Below are 24,809 nucleotides of genomic sequence, written 5' to 3'. Positions count from 1 at the left end.
TTGGACCACCCCCGCTGTTTTTCCAGGCCATTAGCAGAGAGCTGGAGCAGCCTGCACCTGAACCAGCGCCCATGTGGGAGGCTGGCATCGCAGGCAGGGGCTTAACCCACTGCACCACAAAGCTGGGCCCCTGCTCGTGTGTGTTTTACAACCCTCTCGGAATGTGTTGCCCAGGACCCAAGCTTACATCCGAGTTGTTTAAAAAGTCAAAGGGAATGAGTGCACCCTGAATTCATGAGCAGGAAGCCGGGACAGAGACTCCGACAGGGGGCATAAGGAACACTAACGTTTTATTCCCTTTGCTTATAAATGAATGTAGAGCAAGTAACAGAAATGGTAATAACCAGTTTTTTTTTTTTTTTAATTTTTTGACAGGCAGAGTGGACAGTGAGAGAGAGAGACAGAGAGAAAGGTCTTCCTTTGCCGTTGGTTCACCCTCCAATGGCCGCCGCGGCCGGCGCACCGCGCTGATCCGGTGGCAGGAGCCAGGAGCCAGGTGCTTTTCCTGGTCTCCCATGGGGTGCAGGGCCCAAGCACCTGGGCCATCCTCCACTGCACTCCCAGGCCACAGCAGAGAGCTGGCCTGGAAGAGGGGCAACTGGGACAGAATCCGGCGCCCCAACCGGGACTAGAACCCGGTGTGCCGGCGCCGCTAGGCGGAGGATTAGCCTAGTGAGCCGTGGCGCCGGCCAATAACCAGTTTTAAATTACAGACTCATACTCATGTATTTCCTTTACATCTTCTCCCAAAAAATACATATTAGGGCCGACAGGGGCATTTGAGGCTATCGTAAATCTTAATGCAGAGGTCAGCAACTTTTTTCTGTATAGAGCCAGATAGCAAATATTATACAGGCTTCGCAAGCATACTCTTTCTTTTTCTAAGATTTACTTATTTAAAAGGTAGACAGAGATCTTCGATCAGCTGCTTCACTCTCAAAATGCCTGTCAACAGCAGAGACTAAGTCAGACCAAAGCCAAGAGCCCATAAAAAACCTGGGTCTCCCAAGTACTTGGCCCACCACCCGCTGCCTGCAAGGGTGCACATCAGCAGGATGCTGGAACTGGAAGCAGAGCCGGGACTCGAACCCAGGCACTCTGATACGGGGTGCAAGCATCCCAAGCAGCAACTTAACCAAGCGCTGTCCCAGGCCATCCCCTTTCTAAAGCAACTCCTCAACCCTGCCATTCCAACTGCCATAAATGAGTGAACGGGCATGGCAGTGTTTCAATAAAACTTTATTCTCAGACACTGAAAGTTGTTTCATTTAATTTCCACATGTCACAAAGTATTTTTGGTTTTTCAACCAAAAACTTTTTAAAACATGAAAGCCACTATTAGCTAGCAGGCCATGAAAAAAAAACCAGGTGATGTGCCAGATTTGGCCCGTAGGCAGCCCTGCTTTATTAAGGTGCCTTCTCCTATTTGTAGTAATGTATAATTCTGCATGTTTACATCATGTTACTAAAGTGCCTATGGCAGAACACTGCAGCTACACAGTCAGCAACTCAAGATATGCAATTAAAGGGCCAGGCGTGGTGGGCCCACATCCCGTGTCAGAGTGCTGGCTCAACTCCCGGCTCCTCTGGGAGGCAGCAGCTGGTGATCAAGTGCTTCGGTTCCTACCTGCTGGCTGTGGCCCGGCCCAGCCCTGGCTGTTATGGGCATTTGAAGATTGAACCTACAAATGGAAGCGCAATCTCTCTCTCTCTTCCTGTTACTCTGCCTTTAAAAACAAAAACAAAACAAAACAAAACAAAAAACCGCATCTATCTTTAAATGCCAGTTAAGTAACCCGAGAGTCACTTCTTTCTGGAAGTTTCCTGAATGCTGCTGTCAATCCCGGAGTCTGCTCTGGCACCTGCATACTCTCATCACTGTGGGTCAAAGTGCTAACTTTGGAGTCCAACACTCGGCTCAGATCCCAGTGTCACCAGGTAGCAGCTGTGGGCACAGCAGGTGACCTGATCTCTCCCACTTTGGTTTCACCAGCTGTCAGGGAGGGACAAGAGTTCTAGCTCCACGCGAGGCAGGGGGCTGCTTTCTCCTCACTTTCCTTTTAATCTTCTTTTTTTGAAAGGCAGAGAGATAGAGATCTTCCCTCTGCTGGTTCACTCCCAAAGTGCCTCTGCAACAGCAGAAGCTGGGCCAGGCCAAAGCCAGAAGCTCAGAACTCCATCAGGATCTCCCACATGGTGGCAGGGACCCTCACCTACTGCCTCCCAGGGAGGCAGGAAACTGGGCTGGAAGCAGAGTAACCAGGACTTGACCCAGGCACTTGAAAATGGGATTTGGGCACCCCAAGCAGCAAGTTAACACTGCACCATGCGCCCGCCCCTGAGGTGTAAAAGTACAATAATGTGTGTAAAATATTAGCTCAGATTTAGCACAGCAAGGTTAACAATATATACAATATATGACATACATTAATATTATAAAATTATGTAAGTTTAGTAATTATAAATTTATAGAATTATAAATCATATATTGTCATATATGGTATATTAATGTAATTAATAATCATAGTATAATTAGTAATATATATTAAAATATTTAGCACAGTGCTAATAACACCATCAATTTATGTGCGCTTTTAACATGAATCAACAAAGCAGGGCCAGCGCCGCAGCTCATAGGCTAATCCTCCGCCTTGCGGCGCCGGCACACCGGGTTCTAGTCCCGGTCGGGGCGCCGGATTCTGTCCCGGTTGCCCCTCTTCCAGGCCAGCCCTCTGCTGTGGCCAGGGAGTGCAGTGGAGGATGGCCCAAGTGCTTGGGTCCTGCACCCCATGGGAGACCAGGATAAGTCCCTGGCTCCTGCCATCGGATCAGCGTGGTGCGCCAGCCGCAGCACGCCGGCCGCGGCGGCCATTGGAGGGTGAGCCAACGGCAAAGGAAGACCTTTCTCTCTGTCTCTCTCTCTCTCACTGTCCACTCTGCCTGTCAAAAAACAAAAACAAAAACAAAAACAAACAAACAAACAAAAAAAAAACAAACAGGGAATACTACGCATGCCTGTCACTGACGCTGGGCCCCTTGTAGAAGAGGAGTCCGCCCACTCAAAAAAGTCACTTCCTTAGATAGGAACATGCGAATTAGCTTTGGTGTTTGCGTTTTCTCCTCCAAGAACATCACAAAACCCAACTTCAGGCAAGTAGATCTTGTTTTACCAAGGACATAAGTAAACAGATCCTCTGAGTCTTATCTTTTTTAAAAAAAGCATTTTTAGAAGATTATTATTTATTTAATTTGAAAGGCAGAGTGGCAGAGAGAGAGATCTTCTATCTGCTGGTTCACTCCCCAAATTGCCACAACACCCAGAGCTGGAACTGCAGGCAGAAGCCGGAGCCGGGAGCTTCATCCCAGTCTCCCACGTGGGCAGCAGGGGCTGAAGGACTTGGGCACCATCTGGGGCCTCCCAGCACACTAGGAGGGAACTGAATCAGAAGCAGAGCAGTGGAGACTCAAACCGGGGCTCAGACATGGGATGTCGACATCCCAAATAGCGGCTTAACCTGCCGCACCACAATGCCGGCCTCCTCTGAGTCTTGCATTTAAAGAAAACCTGAACAGACGGCGTCACCGTCTCCTGTACGGCTTCTCCCTCCCTTTCTGACGCGCGCAGCGTTACCCCACATTTGCTGCCACATTCCACCTCCCAGACCACGACTATCCAGACACACACAGCAGAATTAATCACATCCGTCTCCTTCATTCACCGGATTCTTTCCTGTTCAACAGGACAGCAGAAAAATGCTGACCAAAAAAAGGCCTCGAGAAGTTTCCCCTTCAACCAGCAGGGAGATTAATGGGTCCATTAGTCCCAACCATAAACAACATCATAAAAGGAGAGGTTGGTGGGGCACAGAGGAGGAAGCTCTTCATTTGTCTCAGGATACATCTGCCAAAAAGCAAAAATAAAACAGTTTAATCACCCCAAAACGTCGGGATAAAATGTGAAACTCCCAACAAGCAGGGCAGGAAGGCTCCGGGGAACGGGGGAGTCAAAGGCAGCCTGGTGACTAGAGCAGAGACCGCGGAGCTGCCGTGCCTCGGACTGAGCCCTACTCTGGTCCTCACCAGCACAGGCGCCGCATCAGGCCCGTCAGGCCTGGTTTGCTCACCGGCTGGACGGGGGTGTCAGTCACCTCGCAAGCATTGTGGGGGAGGGTCTGGCTCCCACTGGACGCTAGATGACAGGTAACCTGATCAGTTACGTGTTCAACAAACCAAAAGCATGAAGTACTCTTCCAAACTCTGGGTGCAGGCGGCTCCAGATTTAGTGGGTGAGAATCCCAGCTCCAAAACCCACTGGATGTGTCTAACCTTGGGCCTCACCCTCCTTGGGCCTCAGTTCTTCCATCTATTAAATGGAGTAAGTGCCACTGCCGACCTCTTAGGATTGTCGGGAAGACCCACCCTGTTCACAATATATGTGAAGGACTCACAACTGACGGGGCTCTCTGTAAATGTTCCCCGCATGCACCCCAGGGCCGGGAACAATTAACCCACAACCTGCAGGACAAACAGTTCTTACTGTGTGCCTGGTTTTCTCCTCTGAGATCATCCTCAAAGACTTTGGCATAGACCAAATGCCCATTGGCCAATAAGCTTCAACTCCCTCCTCACCTAACTTTCTCCATTTAACCGGTTCTCACACCACCCATAATTATACCAGCATATAATTACTGGCCCTCCTTCCCTCACCAAATCCTCCACCGGGAAAAGCCAGCTAGCTGTCAGACAGTTCTGAGTTCTGGGGTCCCTCTGATGTTTCCACTTCCCATGGCCCCCAGCCAGCAAACCCAAGTCACAGATGACAGGTGCCACGGACTCCCTCCATCTGGATTCAGGCTCTGCCTCTGTGCCAAGGGGACAAACTGCTGAGAGCAGTGATGGGCAAGCAGCTTCACAGGTGCCAACTGTGAAAAACAAAGCGGCTGCCTGCAGTGCAAGCATCCCATGTGGGCGCCAATTCGAGTCCTGGCTGCTCCTCTTCCAATCCAGCTCTGTGCTATGGCCTGGGAAAGCAGTGCAAGATGGCCCAAGTCCTGGGGCCCCTGCACCCACGTGGGAGACCCGGAGGAAGCTCCCAGCTCCTGGCTTCAGATCATCACAACTCCCACCTTTGTGGCCATCTGGGGAGTGAACCAGCGGATGGAAGACCTCGACCTCTCCCTCTCTGCAACTCTGCTTTTCAAATAAATAAATCTTAAAGAAATTATTTACTTATTTGAAAGGCAAAGTGAAAGAGAGGGAGAGAAAGACAGCTCTTCTACCCACTGCTTCAGTGCCCAAATGGCAGCAACAGCCAGGGCTCACTCAGGACAAAACCAGGAGCCTGGAACTCCATCTGGTCTCCCACATGGGTGGCCAGGACCCAAGTACTCGGGCCATCGCCTGCTGCCTTCCCTGGCACACAGCAGGCAGCCGGATTGGAAGTGGAGCAGCCAGGACTCGAACCAGCGCTCCCCATATGGAGTGCCAGCGTCACAAGCAGCAGCTAGCCTGCTCCTCCACAACGCTGACCCCAAAACCAACCAGTTAGGAAAAGATCTCTGTCTCTCAGTCTCTGTCACTCTGCTTTTCAAATAAATCTTAAATCCCTTGAGCGATAACGAGCTCCTATTCACTGGTTCACTCCAGAAAGGCTTGCAATGGCAGGGGCCAAGGCTGGGCCAGGATCTGAGCTGGGAGCTGGGAATTCAATCCAAGTCTCCCTGGGGGTGACAGAAACCCAACTGTTTGGAGCTGGCATTGCAGTGCGGCCGGCTAAGCCACCACTTGCGATGCTGCCATCCTGGATCAGTGCCAGTTCCAGCCCAGCTGCTCCCCTTCCAATCCAGCTTCCTGCTAATGTGCCTGGAAGCCAGAAAACTCCTCAAGAACTCGCACCCCTCCCACCCCCACAGAAGACCAGGATGAACTTCTGGCTGCTGATTTCCACCTGGCCCAGCCCTGGCTGTTGCAGCCATTTGGGGAGTGAACCGGAGGATGGAAGACTGCTCTCTGTCACCCTTCCTTTCAAATAAATAAACAAACAAACCAAGGAACCCAATACTTGAACCATTACCTCTACTTCCCAAGGGATGCATCTGTAGGAAGCTGGAACCAGGAACCAAACCCAGGCACTTCAGTGTGGGATACAGGGATCCGAACCACTGAACCGAACACCTGCTCCCTTACGTTATTTAACTTTACCATTTACAAATAGGACTCTTCAAAAGATTTATGGAAAATGTATACTATGAGAAAAACTACCCATGCATTTCAGAATGTTTTTGTACAAAAATAAACATCTTTTAACTCCATTTTCCACAAACTTTTTTTTTTTTTTTAGAGACAAATAATTCCCATCCACTGACTCAATCCCTAAATGCCCCCACAAAGGCAGAACTGGGTTGGGCCAAGGCTAAGGGCAAGAATGCAACCCAGGGGCCAGCTCCCACCTGGGCATCCATTCAATCCAGCTCCCTGCTAATGCATCTGGCAGAGCAGTGGAAGATGACCCAAGTGCTTGGGCCCCTCCTACCCATATGGGAGACCCAGAAGGAATTCCAGACTCCTGCCTTCAGCCCGGCCTAATCCCAGCTATTACGGTCATTCGGGAAGTGAACCAGCAGGCGGAAGATCTTTCTCTTCCTTTCTCTTTGTAACTCTGCCTTTCAAATGAATAAGTAAATCTGTTTTTTTCAACTTGCCAAACTTTTTAAAAAAGGTTTATTTTATTTGAAAGGCAGAATTACAGAAAGAGGCAGAGGCAGAGAGAGAGAGAGGTCTTCCATCCACTGGTTCACTCCCCAGATGGCTGCAATGGCTGGAGCTGAGCCGACCAGAAGCCAGGAGCCAGGAATTTCTTCTGGGTCTCCCACATGGGTGCAGGGGCCCAAGAACTCGGACTATCTTCTACTGCTTCCCCAGGCCATAGCAGAGAGCTGGATTGGAAGTGGAGCAGCTGGGACTCGAACTGGTGCCCATATGGGGATGCTGGCATTGCAGGCAGCAGCTTTACCCACTATGCCATACTGCCAGCCCCCAATAAATAAATCTTAAAAAAAAAAAAAAAAAAAAAAAAAGAAAGAAAGAAAGAAAGAAAAAGACTGCAACTCAGGTCTCCAATGTGGCTGCAGGAGCCCAATTATACAGGCCACCACCAATGCCTCCCAGGGTCTGCATTAGCAGGATACCAGAGCTGGGTATCAAGGTACTCTTTCATAAGGGGACATGGGTGTCTTAACTGCTAGGTTAGCCACCCCTTCACAGACTTTTTGAAGTACCCTTGTATAACCTATTAAAGGCATGTCAAGATTTTTTTAATGTCAACATAAGCAATTAGCATCACTGTCTCTACACGGAGTCACCTGATTCCAGAGCAGCCATCTTTGGCCGGCCACTGGAGGGCGCTGTTCCACACTGTTTCAGAGAGCTCTGGAGCGGAATTACTTCCCGCCGGCAGGTACAGAGTTAACAGAGAAAGAGCCCATGACAAAAGATAGACAATGGGGTCGGTTCCTAGTTGCTTTTAAGGGCTGTCAGTACAGCTGCTACACTGGACGTGAAACACAGCTATTCTGTGAATACTGGAAGATGAGAAATTCATGAATGAACAAAGCGTAGCTAGTTTCAGCCTAATCACAGGCTTGAAATACAGAAATTATATACACTGCGTATTTGGTGGGAGCATCTACACATCTCCGAGCTTTGGACTCTGCATTTTTTTTTTTTAAGATTTATTTATTTGAAAGTCTGAGTCAGAGAGGGAGTGACAAAGAGAGAGAAACAAAGATCTTCCAGCTGCTGGTTCGCTCCCCACATGCCCTCAACAGCAAGGGCTCGGCCAGGCAAAAGCCGGGGGTAAGGCCCCAACTACGTCAGCCGTCACTGCTGCCTCACAGTGTGTGCATCAGCAGGCAGAGCAGAGGAGCTGGATTCGAATCTAGGCCCTCAACATGGGCTGCAGGAAGCCCAAGCAGTGACGTGACTGCTGAGCCAAATGGCCACCTGTGAAATGTTTCTTGCCAATGGTCCCAAAACCATAAAAATCTTTCCTTTAATATCCTGCCAGGGACCGCTATGTTTTTCCCACACAACACAAGACTAGCTCAGCCCCTCAAAGTGGGGAAGCTTCAGAAGGAAATGCACATCTTGTAAAAACGGGCCCCATCAGCTCCTGGAAGCGCTCCTGGCAGCACGTGTGCTAAGCGCGTTCAGGTACTGACGGAGTGAGAGACGCGGGCAGCTCTGCCCAGAGAACATAATCTGACACCTGGACTAACTTGTTAGCAAAAAAGCTGTTTATTAACAAAACGCGGGCATCCTCTGCGACCAAAAGGAAAGCAAAGGGGGGACAGACAGCTGCGTGCTGCCGAGCAACAAGACAGACTGCCCAGAGGCACTTCACCGGCAAGGCAGACGGACTCACAAACCAGCTCCGTGCAAGGGCCCCAACAAGTCCAGAACCTCACGCTGCACGGAGGCCCGCTAGAGGTGGTTGATCAAGGGCACGCCGTGAGAGGGCAGCTCCTGATGCAGCTGCCGGAAGAGCATCGCGCACCGGTTCCTCTCCTGCGTCTTCCCCAGCATGTGGTAGAGCCTGGCCTGGAAGTAAAGGACGTCTCGGATGCGCTCTTTGCAGTCGACCTTTGCAAAGTAGTTCTTGGCTTCATTGAGGTTCTCGATGGCAGCCTCCAGAGCTGAGGGAGGTGGGGAAAACCACACACAGGTAAAGCAACACTTTGCGTCGTTCTCAAAACTTGACACCCAGTTTATTTGTTTAACATGTGCCAGACTCTTCTGAATTCTCCACTACTTGAGAGAGGAAAAAAGAAACCACTAAAATGAGGTTTTTGCAAAGGTCTTCAGTCCCAATTTGTAGCCCAGAACCTGCTTCCTGGGTTAAAATAGCCATTTGTTGACCCTCAAACACTCTGGCCAGGCATGGATGTGAAAATCCAACTTCAACATACAGTTGTGAAATAAATACACCTTAACATAATGATGATGATGATGATGATGATAGCACATGCGTGTGAACACTCGGAACTTAACACTGCCCCAGCCTGATGCCTCTCCTCCTCTGGGCCCTGCACCTGCAGCTTTCTGGAGCTGTGCCAACAACACTCTCCGTGCAGCTTCCTACCTTCGGCTTTCTTCGGGGGATCACAGGAAGCTGCTGAAGCCACCTGGCACTTGGCCACGAGGAACATGGCGCGGCCTTTGTCCAGGATGGCCCCGTCCGCCAGGACGGGCTCGATGGCCATGTGCAGGAGGGTTAAGGCCTGTTCCGGGATTCCGAGGATGAGCTGAAAGAGAACCATGACACGTGCGGTGCACACCACATCCACGCCCACTCCAGGAAGGGGTCCCCTCTGGCTGTTTCCACTTCATCTTCTCCCTGACATGCACTACGTTACAGCAGGCACCACACGCCTGGAAACAAACTACAGGATAAAGTGATTTCAGACCACGACAGACTGAGCAGGGAGTGGTAACTCACACTAAGGAAAGGTTTCTGTCTTTACAAAAAGATTCAGCACGGATCTCCTTAGGCTGGTGATTCTGAGGGGCTGAATTAGCTGTGTAAGAATCACTGAGGTGGGGGGCCTGGTGCTGAGGCATAGCAGGTAAAGCTGCTGCCTGTGACGACAGCATCCCATAGGGCCACCGGTTGGAGTCCTGGCTGCTCCACTTCTGATCCAGCTTCCTGCCAATGCACCTGGGAAAGCTTCGGAAGACGACAGCCAGAGTATCTGAGCCCTGGAAGTTCCTGGCTCCTGGCTTCCCGTTGGCCCAGCTACGGCCACTGCAGCCATTTGGCGAATGTGCCAGCGGACGGACAATCTGTCTCTCTCTCCCTCTCTCTGTAACTCTTTCAAATAAATCAATAAATCTTTTGTTAAAAAAAAAACAAACTAAACATAAAAAACCCACATTGCTTAAAAAAAAAATCACTGGGAAAAGAACAACCATGAAGAAAACAGCCCCAAAGAATGACGTGGGGATTCAAGGGGTCCACTAGGAACAGCTGTGCAACAGGCAAGACAGCAGGGGTGGAAGAGCTAAGGGACAGTAAAGCTAAAACCGGCAGCCGTTCAGCCTAGCGGCAAAGATGCCAACCATGATGCCGACGTAGGGGCACTGCGGACCACGCTGCCACCCCACATTCAGGGTGCCCAGTTCCAGTCCCAGCTACTCCACTTTCAATCCAGCTTCCTGCTAATGTGCCTGGGAAGGCAGCAGAAGAGGGCCCAAGTGCTTGGCCCTGCCATTCATGTGGGAGACCAGGATGCAATCCCTGGCTCCTGAATCTGGCCTAGCCCGGACCAGGCCATTGCAGGCATCTGGGGAGTAAATCAGCAGGTAGCACCTGTCTCTGTTGCTCCCTCTCATACTCTGTCTTTCAAATAAATGAATTAACTAATAAATAAACAAACACACCTCTTAAAAATGCTCCTGTATGATATTCGAATGCCTGGGTTTGATACCCGGTGCTGGCTCCTGACACTAGCTTCCAGCTAATGCAGACCCTGGGAGGTGGCAATGATGACTCAAGTAACTGGGTTCCTGCCACCCAGGTGCCACCCCTGAATTCAGTTCTCAGTTCTCAGCCTTGGTTCTGGCCCAGATCCAGCCATTGCTGGCATTTGGAGAATGAACCAACAGACTGGAGAATTCTTAAATTAAAAAATAAAAATTTAAAGGTAGGAAATATAGGAAACAAACAGCAAATTAAAAGTCCTTCTTTATTAACAATAACCTTACAGGAGGGGGCCAGCAATGTGGCACAGTGAGTTAAACTATCGTCTGCCACACCAGCAATCCCATATGGGCGCTGGTTCGAGTCCTGGCTGCTCCACTTCCAATCCAGTTCCCTGCTAATGCACCTGAGAAAGCAGCAGAAGATGGCCTGAGTACTTGGGCCCCTGCACCCATGTGAGAGACTTAGATGGAATTCAAGGTTCCTTGTTTTGGTCTGGCCCAGACCTGGCAGGTATAGCCATTTGGGGAGTGAACTAGCAGATGAAGATATCTCTTCCTCTGACTCTCCCTCTCTCTGTAACTCTGCATTTCAATTAAATAAAATCAATCTTTAAAAACCAATAATAGCCGGCGCCGTGGCTCAATAGGCTAATCCTCCACCTTGCGGCGCCGGCACACCGGGTTCTAGTCCCGGTTGGGGCGCCAGATTCTGTCCCGGTTGCCCCTCTTCCAGGCCAGCTCTCTGCTGTGGCCAGGGAGTGCAGTGGAGGATGGCCCAGGTGCTTGGGCCCTGCACCCCATGGGAGACCAGGAAAAGCACCTGGATCCTGGCTCCTGCCATCAGATCAGCGCGGTGCGCCGGCTGCAGCGGCGGCCATTGGAGGGTGAACCAACGGCAAAGGAAGACCTTTCTCTCTGTCTCTCTCTCTCTCACTGTCCACTCTGCCTGTCAAAAAAAAAAAAAAAAAAAAAAAAAACCAATAATAGCTGAATAGGAGAGTTCAATGTCCTACTTTACAATAATGGATAGAAAAACTAGACAGAAGACCAGCAAGGAAACAGAAGAATTGAATGACACTACAAATGAACCAGGCCCAACAGATGAATACAAAGCATACAACCCCACAATATCAGAACATAAATTATTCTCAAGTGTACATGGAACGTTTTCCAGGATAGAGGAAAACATTAAGCCACAGAATAATACTCAATAAACTTGAAAAGAATGAAATCATGTAAAGTATTTTTTCTGACCACACTGAATGAAAATAAAAATCAGTAACAAAAGGAAATTGGAAAATTCACAACATAGGGAAATCAAACAGCACACCCTTAAGTAACCAATGTGTCAAACAAGAAATTACAAGGGAAATCAGAAAAGATGTATAAAAACACAACAACTTATGAAACTTATGGTAGAGGGAGGTATTTGGGACATGGCTTGGGATGCCTACATCCCACATCTGAGTGCCTGGGTTCAAGTCTCAGCTCTGCTTCGAATTCCACCTTCCTGCCAACGTGCACCCTCAGAGGCAACAGGGGAAAGCCCAGGAGGTGGGTCTCTTCCACCCACACAGAAGCCCCAGGTGAAGCTGCAGGTGTACCACAACACAGGCCCCAAAGATATTTTTCAAATATTCCCAATAATTATAATGCGTAGACAGCTTAGAGAACCTCTGCTTTAGTTAATCAATTCCATGAGTAAGTAAAAAAATTCATTAAGTGGATAAAGCCACTGCCAGCAGCACCAGCATCCCATATGGGTGCCGGTTCAAGTTCTGGCTGCTCCGCATCTGATCTAGCTCCCTGTTAACGTGCCAGGGAAGGCAGTGGAAGATGGACCAAGTGCTTGGGCCCCTGTACCCGTGTGGGAGACCCAGAAGAAGCCCCTGACTCCTGGCTTAGGCATGGTCCAGCCTCACCATCGCAGCCATTTGGGGAGTGAACCAGCAGACGAAAGATTCTCTCTCTCTGCCTTTCAGTGATGCTCACTGAAAGCCCACAGTGCAGGTCCTACCAGGTTCCAGAGGCTAGAGCTGGGAACACAGTCCCCTCCTTCACAGCCTTTACTCGGAGGAGCAAGAAAGCAAGTTTGATTTCCACAGACTTTGAATGGACACCTGACTTCCTCATTTCCTTATCCACAGTGCTGTGGATCAAGCATCACTGAGTGCAGGGGTCCTCACCGGAGGTGAGTGCCGCTACGAAACACACAGCTCCGCAAAGCTGAGGCCCCGGGAAGTGCCCGCCTGCCCTCAGCCTGGCCACTCCACGGCCTTTCCGGGAGTATGAACCTGGAGCCGGCCTTTCCAGACTTCAGTTAACAGGGAAAGCTCATTATCATCCTCGTCAATGCTACCGTGTAGCAGCAGACTCTGGTGTCAGCAAGACGGATATGGGCTTACCTGGGCAAAAGCCAAGTTCAGCACCGTTTCCGAGGCCAAGTACTGTAAGCGGTACTCCTTGGAGAGGGCCAGAGCGTGCAGGAGCACGGGCATCGCGATGGTAGGGCAGGAAGATCGCCAGTACAGCTCTGCCACCGACAGCAGGACGCTGATCACAAAGAGGAAACACGGGATGAGCATCTCCACCGGAACAGCGCTGTGAGAGGCGCGAGAGACCTCTTACCTAATCACCATTTCTGTGTTCTTCAGTTTCTCACAATGACTCAGCAATTTTTGTAAAAGCTTGTGTGCCTCTGACATCTGGTTCTGAGCCTGTAGTACAACTGCTTTTCTGAAACAGAATCAGAACAAACACAACATGGTTATGTGAACATCTTGCAAATATTTTAACTGTAGTCATTTTGGGGGTTGGAATCTCCATCTCCTCAATCAGATGTAAACCTTCCAAGGGGAGAAACCGCACCTGATTTAATCTTTGTCAAAAGGGAAAAATAATGTGTGTGTCTGTAAGTGTGCGTGTGTGTGTGCGTGTATACATATGTATATGCACGTGTGCAAGGAAAAAGTCTGGAATTCTAATAGAAAAGATGTTTTTCATAAGCTAAATGAACACACACACACACAAATACAGTAAAAAGAGACATTTAAAAATTATTTCATTCTAATTAGGTTGGAGTTTTCTTACCTATACACACCCTCCATGCTGTTAAGAGCTGTGATTCCTGTAACTAGTGAATCAGCCAAATGGTATTTGCCATCATTCATCGCTCTGTCAAACTGTATTTTCTGATCACACAGCATCCATAACTAGTATGAAAACAAAGTACAAAGTGACAAATATTCATGCCAGTATTCGATGCAGGCATAAAAGTGTTTTGGCTTGGCTTGGCAGCAAATATACTTTACAACAATTCACATATTCTTTTTCAGATTTATAAAAACGTTTAAAATATCTCAAGTATGTAAAAAGCATGGAGAATAAAACTGCAAACACATGTGTGTCAACCATCAATTTCATCAACTCACACACTGCTTTCTATGCTTCAAGCACTAACAGATACCGCTGACGACCTCTGTGAGTTCCACAGTTCTCGCTTTTCAGAGTAAACTGTCGGTGGGCTGTTTCTCGTCCTATTCATGTTTTAAAAATACTTCCACAACATATATACTTATCTTTAAACAATCACGTTTAAGCCTAAGCTTTGGATAAGTATCCTAGGTCTGTATGTGTCCTCTGACAGTTTCCTTTTTAGCTCAACAACACTTATCGAGGGCAGACACTAAAATATCCCTCTTGACACGACGATGAAAACCCTTCTTCTTAGGAGGAAACCCAAGGCCACGCAGAAGGCAGGTACCTGGGCGTGCTGACTGTTGGGCGGAAATCGCTCCTTCAGGTGCTTCAACACTTCAGCAGCTGCAGCAAAACAGCCCTAGAACGCAGAGAGGGTCCAATGAGCACAACCCCTGCCAAGGCCACATGGGCTCTGCACAGGCCAGAGGCCAACACAGCTGGAGCTGCTGCAACACACGCGGCAGAGACTGCTGAATTTCAGAGCCATTTTTTTAAGGTTCTAAGGAATCTCATTCACTTTACAAAACTTCTAAAAATTATACATCTAAGATATGCTCACTCTGGAAACAATCTACAAAAGACCCATGAACAAGAAAAGACAATCACTTTCAACCTACCAAAGATAATCACAGTGGTTTTTGCATATCTCCTTTAAGGCTTCTTTATGCACATGTATATAAAATAAATATTCCAAAAGTAGTACATACTCTATTTTTATAAATTATATACGACACTGTATACAACACAGTAGGCATTCCATCACATTTTTAAAAATGATTTATTTAGGAACCAGCATTGTGTAATTACAGGTTAAACTGCTGCCTGAAATGCTCGCATCCAATATAGGTGCTAGTTCAAGTCCCAACTGCTCCACTTCCAATCCAGCTCCCTGCTAATGCACCTGGAAAAGTGCAGAGGATGGTCAAAGTCCTTGGGCCCCTGTACACATATGGGAGCCCTGGAAGAAGCTCCTGGCCCCTGGCTCCTACCTGGCCCAGCCCTGGCTGTTGCAGCCATTTGGGGAATGAACCAGAGGATGAAAGACATCTCTGTCTCTCTCTCTCTCTCTGAAACTCTCCCTTTCAACTAAATAAATCTTTTTTAAAAATTTATTTAGTTGAAAGGGAGAGTATCAGAGAGAAAGGGAAAGACAGAGACAGACAGGGAGTGCAAACAGGTCTTCCCCTGCTGGTTCACTCCCCAAATGGTTGCAATGGCTGGCCCTCAGCAAGGCCGAAGCCAGGAGCCCAGAACTCCAAGCAGAATTCCCACATGAGTGGCAGGGGCACAGATACTTCAGCCATTACCCACTGCCTTCCCAGGTACATCAGAAGGAAGCTGGATCAGTAGTAGAGCAGCAGGGACTCCAAGTGCAATTCTGAAATGGGATGCCAGTGCCACAAGCAGTGGCTTAACCTGCTGTGCCACAATTCCAGTCTCTAAATGTCTTCTTTTGAATTAATTCTTCCAGTGTTAATAAATATAAATCTAGAAAATCTAGTATTTCATATGTTATATTTATATATTACAGTATATTTATTCCATAATAAATTATGGAATATCAAAATAATATAGCTTTGGATAATTTGGTGATTATTAAATATTTCAACCTGGTGCTGTAGCTCAGCAGGTAAAGCCACTGCCTGCGACACTAACATCCTATATGGGTACCCGTTGAGTCCCAGCTGTTCTTCCTACCCAGCTCCCTGCTAATGCACCTGGGAAAGCAGCAGCAGACGGCCTAAATACCTGGGCCCCTGTCACCCATGTGGAGGACCTGGGTAGTTCCTAGCTTCAGCATGGCCCAGCCCCAGCTATAGAAGCCATTTGGACAGTGAGTAAGTGAACAGAAGACTTCTCTCTCTCTTTGTCTCTCAAATAAATAAGTAAACCTTTAAAAAAAAATTCTACAATAAACATCTTATTGCATACAGCTTTGTACACGTGTCCAGTTATTACCTTAGGATAAAAACCTTAGAAGTATAAGTGCCAGGTCCTTTTAAGTTCTGCTCTAGAAATGTCTCAAGTACTTTTCAATTAGTACTCTATACTTTTCTATTAATCCTAACACATAAGCATCTTTGCCTCTTTGATTAGTAAAACTAGTGTCTCACTGTTTTACATTGCAAGTGAATCTTTATTTGGAATAAGGAAGTAGAAATGACACTGAATTACAATAGGTCATTAATTTTCTTATTCTTTATTTGAAAGGCAGAGTTACAGAGCAAAGAGGGAGAGATACAGAAAGAGGGGGGGGGGGGCTCTTCCTCTCTCTTTTGCTGGTTCACTCCCCAAATGGCCACATGACTGAGGCTATGCCAGGCTGAAGCCAAGAGCTCAGAGCTTCTTCTAGGTCTCCCACATGGGTGCAGGGGCCCAAGCGTTTGGGCCATCTTCTACTTTTTTCCAGGTAAATTAGCAGAGAGCTAGATCAGAAGTGGAGCAGCCAGGACTTGAACCAGGGCCCACCGGGGATGTTAGCAACCCAGGCAGAGGCTTAACCTGCTATGCCACCATGTTGGCCCCTAATTTTTTATTCTTTCTTATTGTTGTTGTTAATCCAACAGAAAGAGACGGAGGTCCCATCCTCTGGTTCACTTCCCAAATGCTTGCAATGGGCTGAGCCAAAGCCAAAAGCCAGGAACTCAATCACTTGAGCCATCATTGCTACTTCCCAGGGACTGCATTGGCAGGAAGCTGGTTGGGAGCCAGAGCTAGGTACTGAACCCAATTACTCCACTGTAGGACACGGGTAACTTATGCATCTCATTTGCCCCTCTTATGTTTTTATATTTAAGATTTATGTATTTATTTGAAAGGCAGAGTTACATAGAGACAGAGATCATGCATCCAATGGTTCACTCCCCAAATGATCACAACGGCCAGGTCTGGGGCAGGTCAAAGCCAGGAGCTTCTTCTGGGTCTCTCACATGGGAACAGGTACCCAAGCACTTGGGCCATCTTTCACTACTTTCCCAGGCACATCAGCAGGGAGCTAGATTGGAAGTGGAGCAGCCGGGACACAAACGAGTGCTCATCTGGGATGCACACGTCACAGGTGACAGCTTAACCTGACATGCCACAACACTGATCTCCTCTTATTCTTTTTTAAATGTAATTTAATTTATGTATTTTAGTTTTAAGATTTATTTATTTATTTATTTATTTGAAAGAGTTATACAGAGAGAAAAGGAAAGGCAGAGAGAGAGAGAGAGAGAGAGAGAAAGGAAGGCACTGGTTCACTCCCCAATCGGCTGCAACGGCCAGAGCTATGCTGATCTGAAGCCAGGAGCCAAGAGCTTCTTTCGGGTCTCCCACGTGGGTGCAGGGGCCCAAGGACTTGGGCCATTTTGCACTGCTTTCCCAGGCCATAGCAGAGAGCTGGATTGGAAGAGGAGCAGCTGGGACTCAAACTGGCAGCCATATGGGATGCAGGCACTGCAGGTGGCGGTTTTACCCTCTGTGCCACGGTGCCGGCCCCATATTTATTTTAGTTTAAAGACAGAAAAACAGAGACAGAGAGATCCTATCTGCTGGTTCACTTCCCAAATGCTTGAAACAGCCAGGGCTGGGCCAGGCAAATGCTTGAAACAGCCAGGGCTGGGCCAGGCCAAAGCCAGGAGCCAGAAAAGGGTACGTGTTAGTAGGAAGCTGGAATCATAAGAGACCGGGATCTTATCTAAAGAGCCTGATTGTGGGCAAGCGCGGTAGTATAGCCAGTTAAGCCACCACATCCCATATGGGCACCAATTTGAGTCCTGGCTGCTCCACTTCCAATCCAGCTCCCTGCTAGTGCACCTGGGAAAGCAGCGGAAGATGGCCCAAGTGCCTGGGCCCTTGTATCCACATAGGAGACCTGAAAGAAGCTCCAGACTCCTGGCTTCAGCCTGGCGCAGCCCCAGATGTTGTGGCCATTTGGGGAGTGAACCAGCAGGTGGAAGATGTCTCACTCTCTCTGTAACTCTGCCTTTCAAATACATAAATCTTAAAAAAAAAAAAAAAAAAAAAAAAAAAAAAAAAAAAAAGCCTGATTCTAACACATAGCCTTGGAGTAAGTTTCAAGCCTAAAGAATTAAGCTAAGATCAGGTTTTTATAAAATAGTTTTCAATTCCAAAAAGAAAAAAAAAGTTCTACCTATATAACTCAAAGTGCTTTTTAAAGATTTATTTGAAAGGCTGAGTGAGGGAGAGACAGAGATCTTCCATCGGCTGGTTCACTCCCTAAATGGCCACAATGGCCAGGGCTATACCAGACCAAAGCCAGGAACCAGGAAATCTATCTAAGTGTCCCACATGGTTGCCAAGGGCCCAAGGAGCTAGTTCCTCTTCTGTTGCTTTCTCAGGTTCATTAGCAGGGAGTTGAATCAGAAGTGAAGCAGCTAGGTCCCAAAATGGTTCTCATACGGGATGCCTACGTCATAGGTAGTGGCTTAAACCACTGGGCCACAATGCCAGCCCCAGAAGAGAAGCTACTCCACGGTATAAGGACACTTCAAAAGCGGGGGGCTCTCCCCCACACTGTGGAACAGAGGGTTAAGCCGCCGCCTAAGTCACAGGTATCCCATATGAGTGCCAGTTCCAGTCCTGGCTGTTCTACTTCTTATCAAGCTCCCTGTTAATGCACCTGGAAAGGCAATAGATGGTGGCTTGAAGTATTTGGGCCCCTGCCACCCATACAGGAGACCGGGATGGAGTTCTAGGTTCCTGGTTTTGTCCTGCTCAGTCCTGGCTATTGTGACCAGTTTGGAAATAAACTAGCAGACAGAAGATTTCTCTCTGTCTTACCCTTTCTGTGTGTGTGTGTGTGTGTGTGTGGTTTTTTTTTTTTTATCCTTTCTCTCTGTAACTGTCTTTCAAGTAAATAAATAAATCTTTAAGAAAAGAAAAGGTAGGCCGGCGCCGCGGCTCACTAGGCTAATCCTCCGCCTAGCGGCGCCGGCACACCACATTCTAGTCCTGGTCGGGGCGCCGGATTCTGTCCCGGTTGCCCCTCTTCCAGGCCAGCTCTCTGCTGTGGCCAGGGAGTGCAGTGGAGGATGGCCCAAGTGCCTGGGCCCTGCAACCCATGGGAGACCAGGAGAAGCACCTGGCTCCTGCCTTCGGATAGGCGTGGTACGCCGGCCGCAGCGGCCATTGGAGGGTGAACCAACGGTAAAGGAAGACCTTCCTCTCCGTCTTTCTCTCTCTCTCCCTGTCCACTATGCCTGTAAAAAAAAAAAAAAAAAGAAAGAAAGAAAGAAAGAAAGAAAGAAAGAAAGAAAGAAAGAAAGAAAGAAAGAAAGAAAAGGTCATGGAAAATGGAATTTAATTTTGGCACAAAAAATTTTTTAAATTCCTGCACATGCTGATCTTCAAAAAGTTTATGGAAAATGTGTATTATGAAAAAAGTATGCATGGATTAGAAAAAAGATTTTTAAAGATTTATTTATTTATTTTGAAAGAGTTAGAGAGAGGGAGAGGCAGAGAGAAAGGCATCACCAATCCCTGGTTCACTCCCCACATGGCCTCAATGGCCAGTGCTGGGTCAGGCCAAAGCCAGGAGCCAGGAGTTGCTTTTCTCAGGCCATTAGCAGGAAGTTGGACTGGAAGTGGAGCAGCCAAGACATGAACCAGAGCCCATATGGGATGCCAGCGTCACAGGTAGTGGCTTACCCCATATACCACAGCACCAGCCCCAGAAAACTTTTTTTTTTTTGATAGGAGAGTTAGACAGTGAGAGAGAGAGACAGACAGAAAGGTCTGTGTTGCGCTGATCTGAAGCCAGAAGCCAGGTACTTCCTCCTGGTCTCCCATGCGGGTGCAGGACCCAAGCACTTGGGCCATCTTCCACTGCCCAGGAGGGCTACAGCAGAGAGCGGGACTGGAAGAGGAACAACTGGGACTAGAACCCGGCGCCCATATGGGATGCCGGTGCCACAGGTGGAGGATTAGCCAAGTGAGCCGTGGTGCCGGCCCCCAGAAAACTATTTGCAACAGAATAAACTTATTTTTAATTCCATTTTTCCATAAACATTTTGAAGTTCCCTGGATAAGGTTGGGCTCAGGAGAGAGAATCCTACTTCAAAAAGCCACAAGGGCTGCACCCCATGGGGAAACCAGGAAAAGCACCTGGCTCCTGGCTCCTGCCATCGGATCAGCGCGGTGTGCTGGCCGCAGCGCGCTGGCCACGGCGGCCATTGGAGGGTGAACCAACGGCAAAGGAAGACCTTTCTTTCTGTCTCTCTCTCTCACTGTCCACTCTGCCTGTCAAAAAAAAAAAAAAAAAAGCCACAAGGGGATAAACAGGTGAATTGTCTGGCCTGCTGAATTAATCTCAGCAAAATTGCTGGGGCAAACAGTCACAGGAGGATCACACAGACACTTAAGTGACTGTGCACTGACCCACTCACTACCAAGCACTCCACTCAGCCACGGCATCAGGAGAGGAAAAGTGATGCTAAGGAAGTTCCGGGGCCAGCGCCATGGCACAGTAGGTTAATCTTCCACCTGCGGCAGGCGGCACCCCACATGGGCACCAGTTCAAGTCCCGGCTGCTCCTCTTCCAATCCAGCTCTCTGCTGTGGCCTGGGAAAGCCGTAGCAGATGGCCCAAGTTCTTGGGCCCCTACACCCACGTGGGAGACTGGAAGAATCACCTGGCTCCTGGCTTCAGATCAACACAGTTCCGACCGTTGCAGCCATCTGGGGAGTGAACCAGCGGAAGGAAGACCTCTCTGTCTCTCCCTCTCATTGTCTGTAACTCTACCTCTCGAATAAATAAATAAAATCTTAAAAAAAAAAAAAAAAAAGAAGAAGAAGAAGGAAGTTCCAAGAAGAGGAAGATACCAGAAAGAGAACAATGTTCAAAATTCCTGGAGGACAGCAAGCAGCAAGCACCACTGGTTTGCCACCTTCACCTCTGAAAGCTTGGGTGGTGCTTCACAGGCATGGAAAGCAAGCAGCTGACAGAGGCACAGGGAATTCCCCCAACCAAAGCCCTCCCATCTGCTCTGCTTACACAGCTACTTAAAGAGCTGTAACGGGGCCAGTGCTGTGGTGTGGTGGGTAAAGCTGCTGCCTGCAGTGCCAGCATCCCATATGGGTGCCAGTTCAAGTCCCGGCTGCTCCACTTCCAATCCAGCTCTCTGCTATGGCCTGGGAAAGCAATAGAAGATGGCCCAAGTCCTTGGGTCCCTGCACTTGTGTGGGAACACCCAGAGGAAGCTCCTGGCTCCTGGCTTCAGATCAGCATAGCTCCTGCCGTTGCAGCCAATTGGGGAGTGAACCAGCAGATGGAAGACCTCTCTCTCTCTCTGCCTCTCCTTCTCTCTAACTCTTTCAATTAAATAAATAAATCTTTTTAAAAAAGTAAAAAGAGCTGTAAAATGGGCCCTGTGCTATAGCACAGCTGGTAAAGCTGCTGCCTGAGAGGCTGGCATCCCACACGGGTACAGATTTGAAGTCCTGGCTGATTCACTTTCTGATCCAGCTCTCTGCTGGTAGCCTGGGAAAGGCAGTGGAAGATGGGACCAACTGCTTGGGCCCCTGCCACCCATGAGGAAGACCTGGAGGAAACTCCTGGCTTCAAGCCAGTCCCTAGTCATCTGGGGAGCAGACCAGAAGATGGAAGATCCTCTGTCTCTGTTTCTCTCTCTAACTCTTTCAAAATAAATAAATAAATCTTAAAAAAAATTGTAAAATGCTAAACTATGTTTAATCAAGGGAAGTATTTTTATACTTTTGAAAAAGGCAGAAATCATCCAAAGATCTTTAGGTTGCACAGTGAGGAACAATGAGTGTTACAATGCAATCTACCATGGACACCACAAAGAGGGAATGAAAAATACAGTGATCAAGAAAACATAATTAAAGCCAGAACAGAACAGTGTTTCATGAGATAGTGGGATTTATTTATTTGTTGGTTTCACAAGATAGTAGAACTTATTTATTTATTTAAAAGGCAGGGTTAAAGAGAGAAGAAGAGCACAGAGAGAGATTTTCCATCTGCTGGCTTACTCCCCAGATGGCCACAGTGGCTGGGGCTGGGCCAGGCCAAAGCCAGGAGGCTGGAACTCCATCCAGATCTTCCACCTGGGTGCAGAGGCCCAATCACTTGGGCCATCATCCATTGCCTTCCCAGGTGCATTAGCTGCAAGATGGATTGGAAGTGGAGCAGCTGGGACTTGAACTAGCAGCCAGGACACTGGCATCACAAGCGGACAACTTAACACACTGTGCCACAATGCCAGCCAATAGTGAGATTTCAAAAAATAGTTTTCCCTACTCTCTGTTCCTTGAAAGACATTTTTTGAGTAAAAGGAAGACAAACTGTGGAACAGCGTAAGATTCCTTTAATCTGTCCTCTATAAAGACTCAGGTAAGACTCCTTGGTTACATTCGGTTCCCACAGCCCTTCCTTGGAGTTCACCAGCCCTAGGCTGGAGACCTGACTCTCACATTTATCAGAGGTGGTGCAGGACTAGTTCCTGGGACCTCAGCTTCTTGTCCTGTGAGCAGTGATACAGACACAGCTGACCTGACAGGGCTGCTGGAAGACTCTGTAAGGCGACACACAGCAATCCAAGCACGGGGCCTCGCAGAGAACAAGGAGATGCTACTATCACTCTCACTGTGCCGTGCATCATACCCTCCCCTCTCCTGCAGGCCCACATACCCCTACTACCTTGAACTTCAAAGACTCCTTTTTATTCTGTTGTTAAATGGAACTGGCTGACTTGTCCCCCTCACTAGGCCAAAAGGAATTCCAAGGTCAATGCACTTTGCAGACTCCACACTCAGCCCAGGATCACTCGTGGGATGTCACTCTTCAGCCTCCTGCATCAACCAGACCCACGTCCAGTGCTTTTCTCAAGAAACGGCGGAGCCTCCATCGCTCCAGGGACACAGCGGCCTGGCCACCTGCCTACCTGCTCCGCGTGTAGCTCTGCAAGGTGGCAGAGTGCGACGGCAAACGACTCTGTGTTGTTCTGCTGCACGCCCGAATGCACCGACTCCAGGCTGTTCATGCTCAGCAACATCTGGGCTTGCTGCAGCGCCATGGTGCTGGGTGAGGAGAGGGCAGGTTTCCTCTCAGCCCGGAGAGCCAGGCTGCCGAGCCGCACCCTACTGTTAACTTAGGTGGAAACGCAAGACATTCACCCGCTACGGGTCCTGGCTTTGTGGAAGCAGCTGCTCTTCTGACCTCACAACAGGGAGAGCAGAACAGCATCCTGGATGTGCAGCCCCCGAGGAAACAGGCAGTGGTTCTAACACAACCGGAGCGCCATGCGCCCAGACGCCCACCCCCCACCCCACCCGATCCCCCTGTGGTCACAGCATGTTAGTTAGCTTTCACGGGTAAATTCAGACCCGATGCCATCCTAGCACCGGCTGCTCTGGCAATGCAAGCAGTGGCCAGTGTCTGCAGCTGTTTCAGAGCACAACCGTGCCAAAAAATTATCTGAAATACAAAAACAAGACTGGTAAAATAGGCACTTCCTTTCATTACTGAATTCCTAGAAATAGTGGGTTGTCTAGGTGAAGCGTAAGGTAGCGACCGGGCTCCAGGATTAAAATCTGGTTCAGAAGTTTACTTCCAAGCTCAAGATGGCTAAATGGAAAAGTAAACATGAGGCTGGAACTATTCCAGAGGAAACATTTAACAGAACAGCAGCCTTCTTTACATCAGCTGTGGGGGACAGGGGATGCTCGACTTGGGCAGACACAGGACCACACCTCCTGCGAACAGGAAGAGAGGTTCTTGTCTCAGAGCAGAGGAGCAAGGTGTGGGAGTCAGAGGACCGCCGTGTGTCCTGTCTCTGCCACTGCTCAAGTATATTTGTGATTGTGGGCAGATCAGATACGTGAACCAGAATGGAGATCACCCCCCAGCTACTTCACAGAGCAAGTCAGAACGTGCATGGGAAAAAAACCGCAAGTCCGTGCAAAATACAAAATGTCTTTAGAGTACAAAGCATTTGCATGACTCCTCTGCGAGAACAACTTCCACCAAAGGGGAAGCCTTATGCATGCGCCTCTCACAGAACCTGCTCAGCCCCCGCTCACGGTGGCAGCGGGCTCGCGGACTGACCTGCGCCCGTACAGCCTCCAGATGGCCGTTTTCTGGGCTATGCTGATGTCGATGAGCTCCGACAGGCTGTGCTTCCAGTGCAGGAGGTCGGAGTCCTTGAGGGCGTCCATCAGCTTGTTGGCCGTCTTCCCAGCAAAAGCTCTCTGTTGAACAAGGGACTGTATTCCCAGGGAGGCGAGGTACTAAGGGGACAGATATACCCACGACCCAAGATAGAGATTACATGACAGAATTTGTTTTGCTCTTCAGAAATGTGGTGGATTTCACATTTCAGCACATGCACAGTGACTACTTAAAAGGAAGGTACCTACAACCTGACCTTAACCCTGACCCATCTGAGATGTGTTCCTGCAATCTGGGGCTGGAAGAGAAGCAGAGGGTACACAGGAAAGAGCCAGGGCTTTGGCATTAGATGGACCTAGACTTTAGCACTGCCTCTGCTACTTACTGTGTGACTTAGGGCCAGTCACTTAGCTTCTTAGCTAAGCCTCAGCTTCCTCATCTGTAAAATGGGCATCAAACCTATCATAAAGAATTGTTGTAAGGATTACAATGAAATAATATATGTCAAACAGTGCTGGGCACACTATGTGTTAGATCAAAAAAGGACACCTATCATGAGCAACACATTCTCTTCTCATTGACTCCTGGTGCAATCTTTCAGGATGAAAGCGGTAAACAAAGCTTACATCCACCACAAAAACTCTACCTAAGAAGTCTATCATTTATTTCAAGGAGCCGGTTTTGTCACTAGACTGATTTTGTATGTGTAAGCTTCCTTT

The 24,809-nt window shown here is 48.6% G+C and overlaps 1 protein-coding gene across 4 annotated transcripts in view; it reads right to left on the bottom strand.

Annotated features, from left to right (window-relative positions):
* Window positions 1–1,218: 1,218 nt before the first annotated feature.
* Window positions 1,219–24,809, bottom strand: part of ANAPC5 (anaphase promoting complex subunit 5) — a 45,722-nt gene continuing 22,131 nt past the window's right edge. Inside the window, exons 10-17 of one of the 4 annotated variants that reach the window (XM_002719739.6) lie at window positions 24,028–24,209; window positions 22,865–23,000; window positions 14,243–14,317; window positions 13,570–13,691; window positions 13,108–13,215; window positions 12,885–13,032; window positions 9,140–9,302; window positions 8,277–8,693 (exon numbers count right to left, since the gene is read on the bottom strand). In XM_002719739.6, coding sequence (XP_002719785.1) covers window positions 8,482–8,693; window positions 9,140–9,302; window positions 12,885–13,032; window positions 13,108–13,215; window positions 13,570–13,691; window positions 14,243–14,317; window positions 22,865–23,000; window positions 24,028–24,209 — 1,146 coding nt within the window. In that variant the 3' untranslated portion in view covers window positions 8,277–8,481. Of the gene's footprint in view, window positions 3,902–8,276; window positions 8,694–9,139; window positions 9,303–12,884; window positions 13,033–13,107; window positions 13,216–13,569; window positions 13,692–14,242; window positions 14,318–22,864; window positions 23,001–24,027; window positions 24,210–24,809 lie in introns of those variants that run through there. The other 3 variants (XM_002719740.6, XM_008272198.5, XM_070066169.2) reach the window with 3 other exon arrangements.

This window comes from Oryctolagus cuniculus, chromosome 21 (genome assembly GCF_051225735.1).
Source record: "Oryctolagus cuniculus isolate XC-2025 breed Fujian yellow rabbit chromosome 21, ASM5122573v1, whole genome shotgun sequence".
Lineage (NCBI taxonomy): Eukaryota > Metazoa > Chordata > Mammalia > Lagomorpha > Leporidae > Oryctolagus > Oryctolagus cuniculus.
Note: the sequence above shows the minus strand (reverse complement) of the source record. Positions and strands in the feature narration are given on the sequence as shown.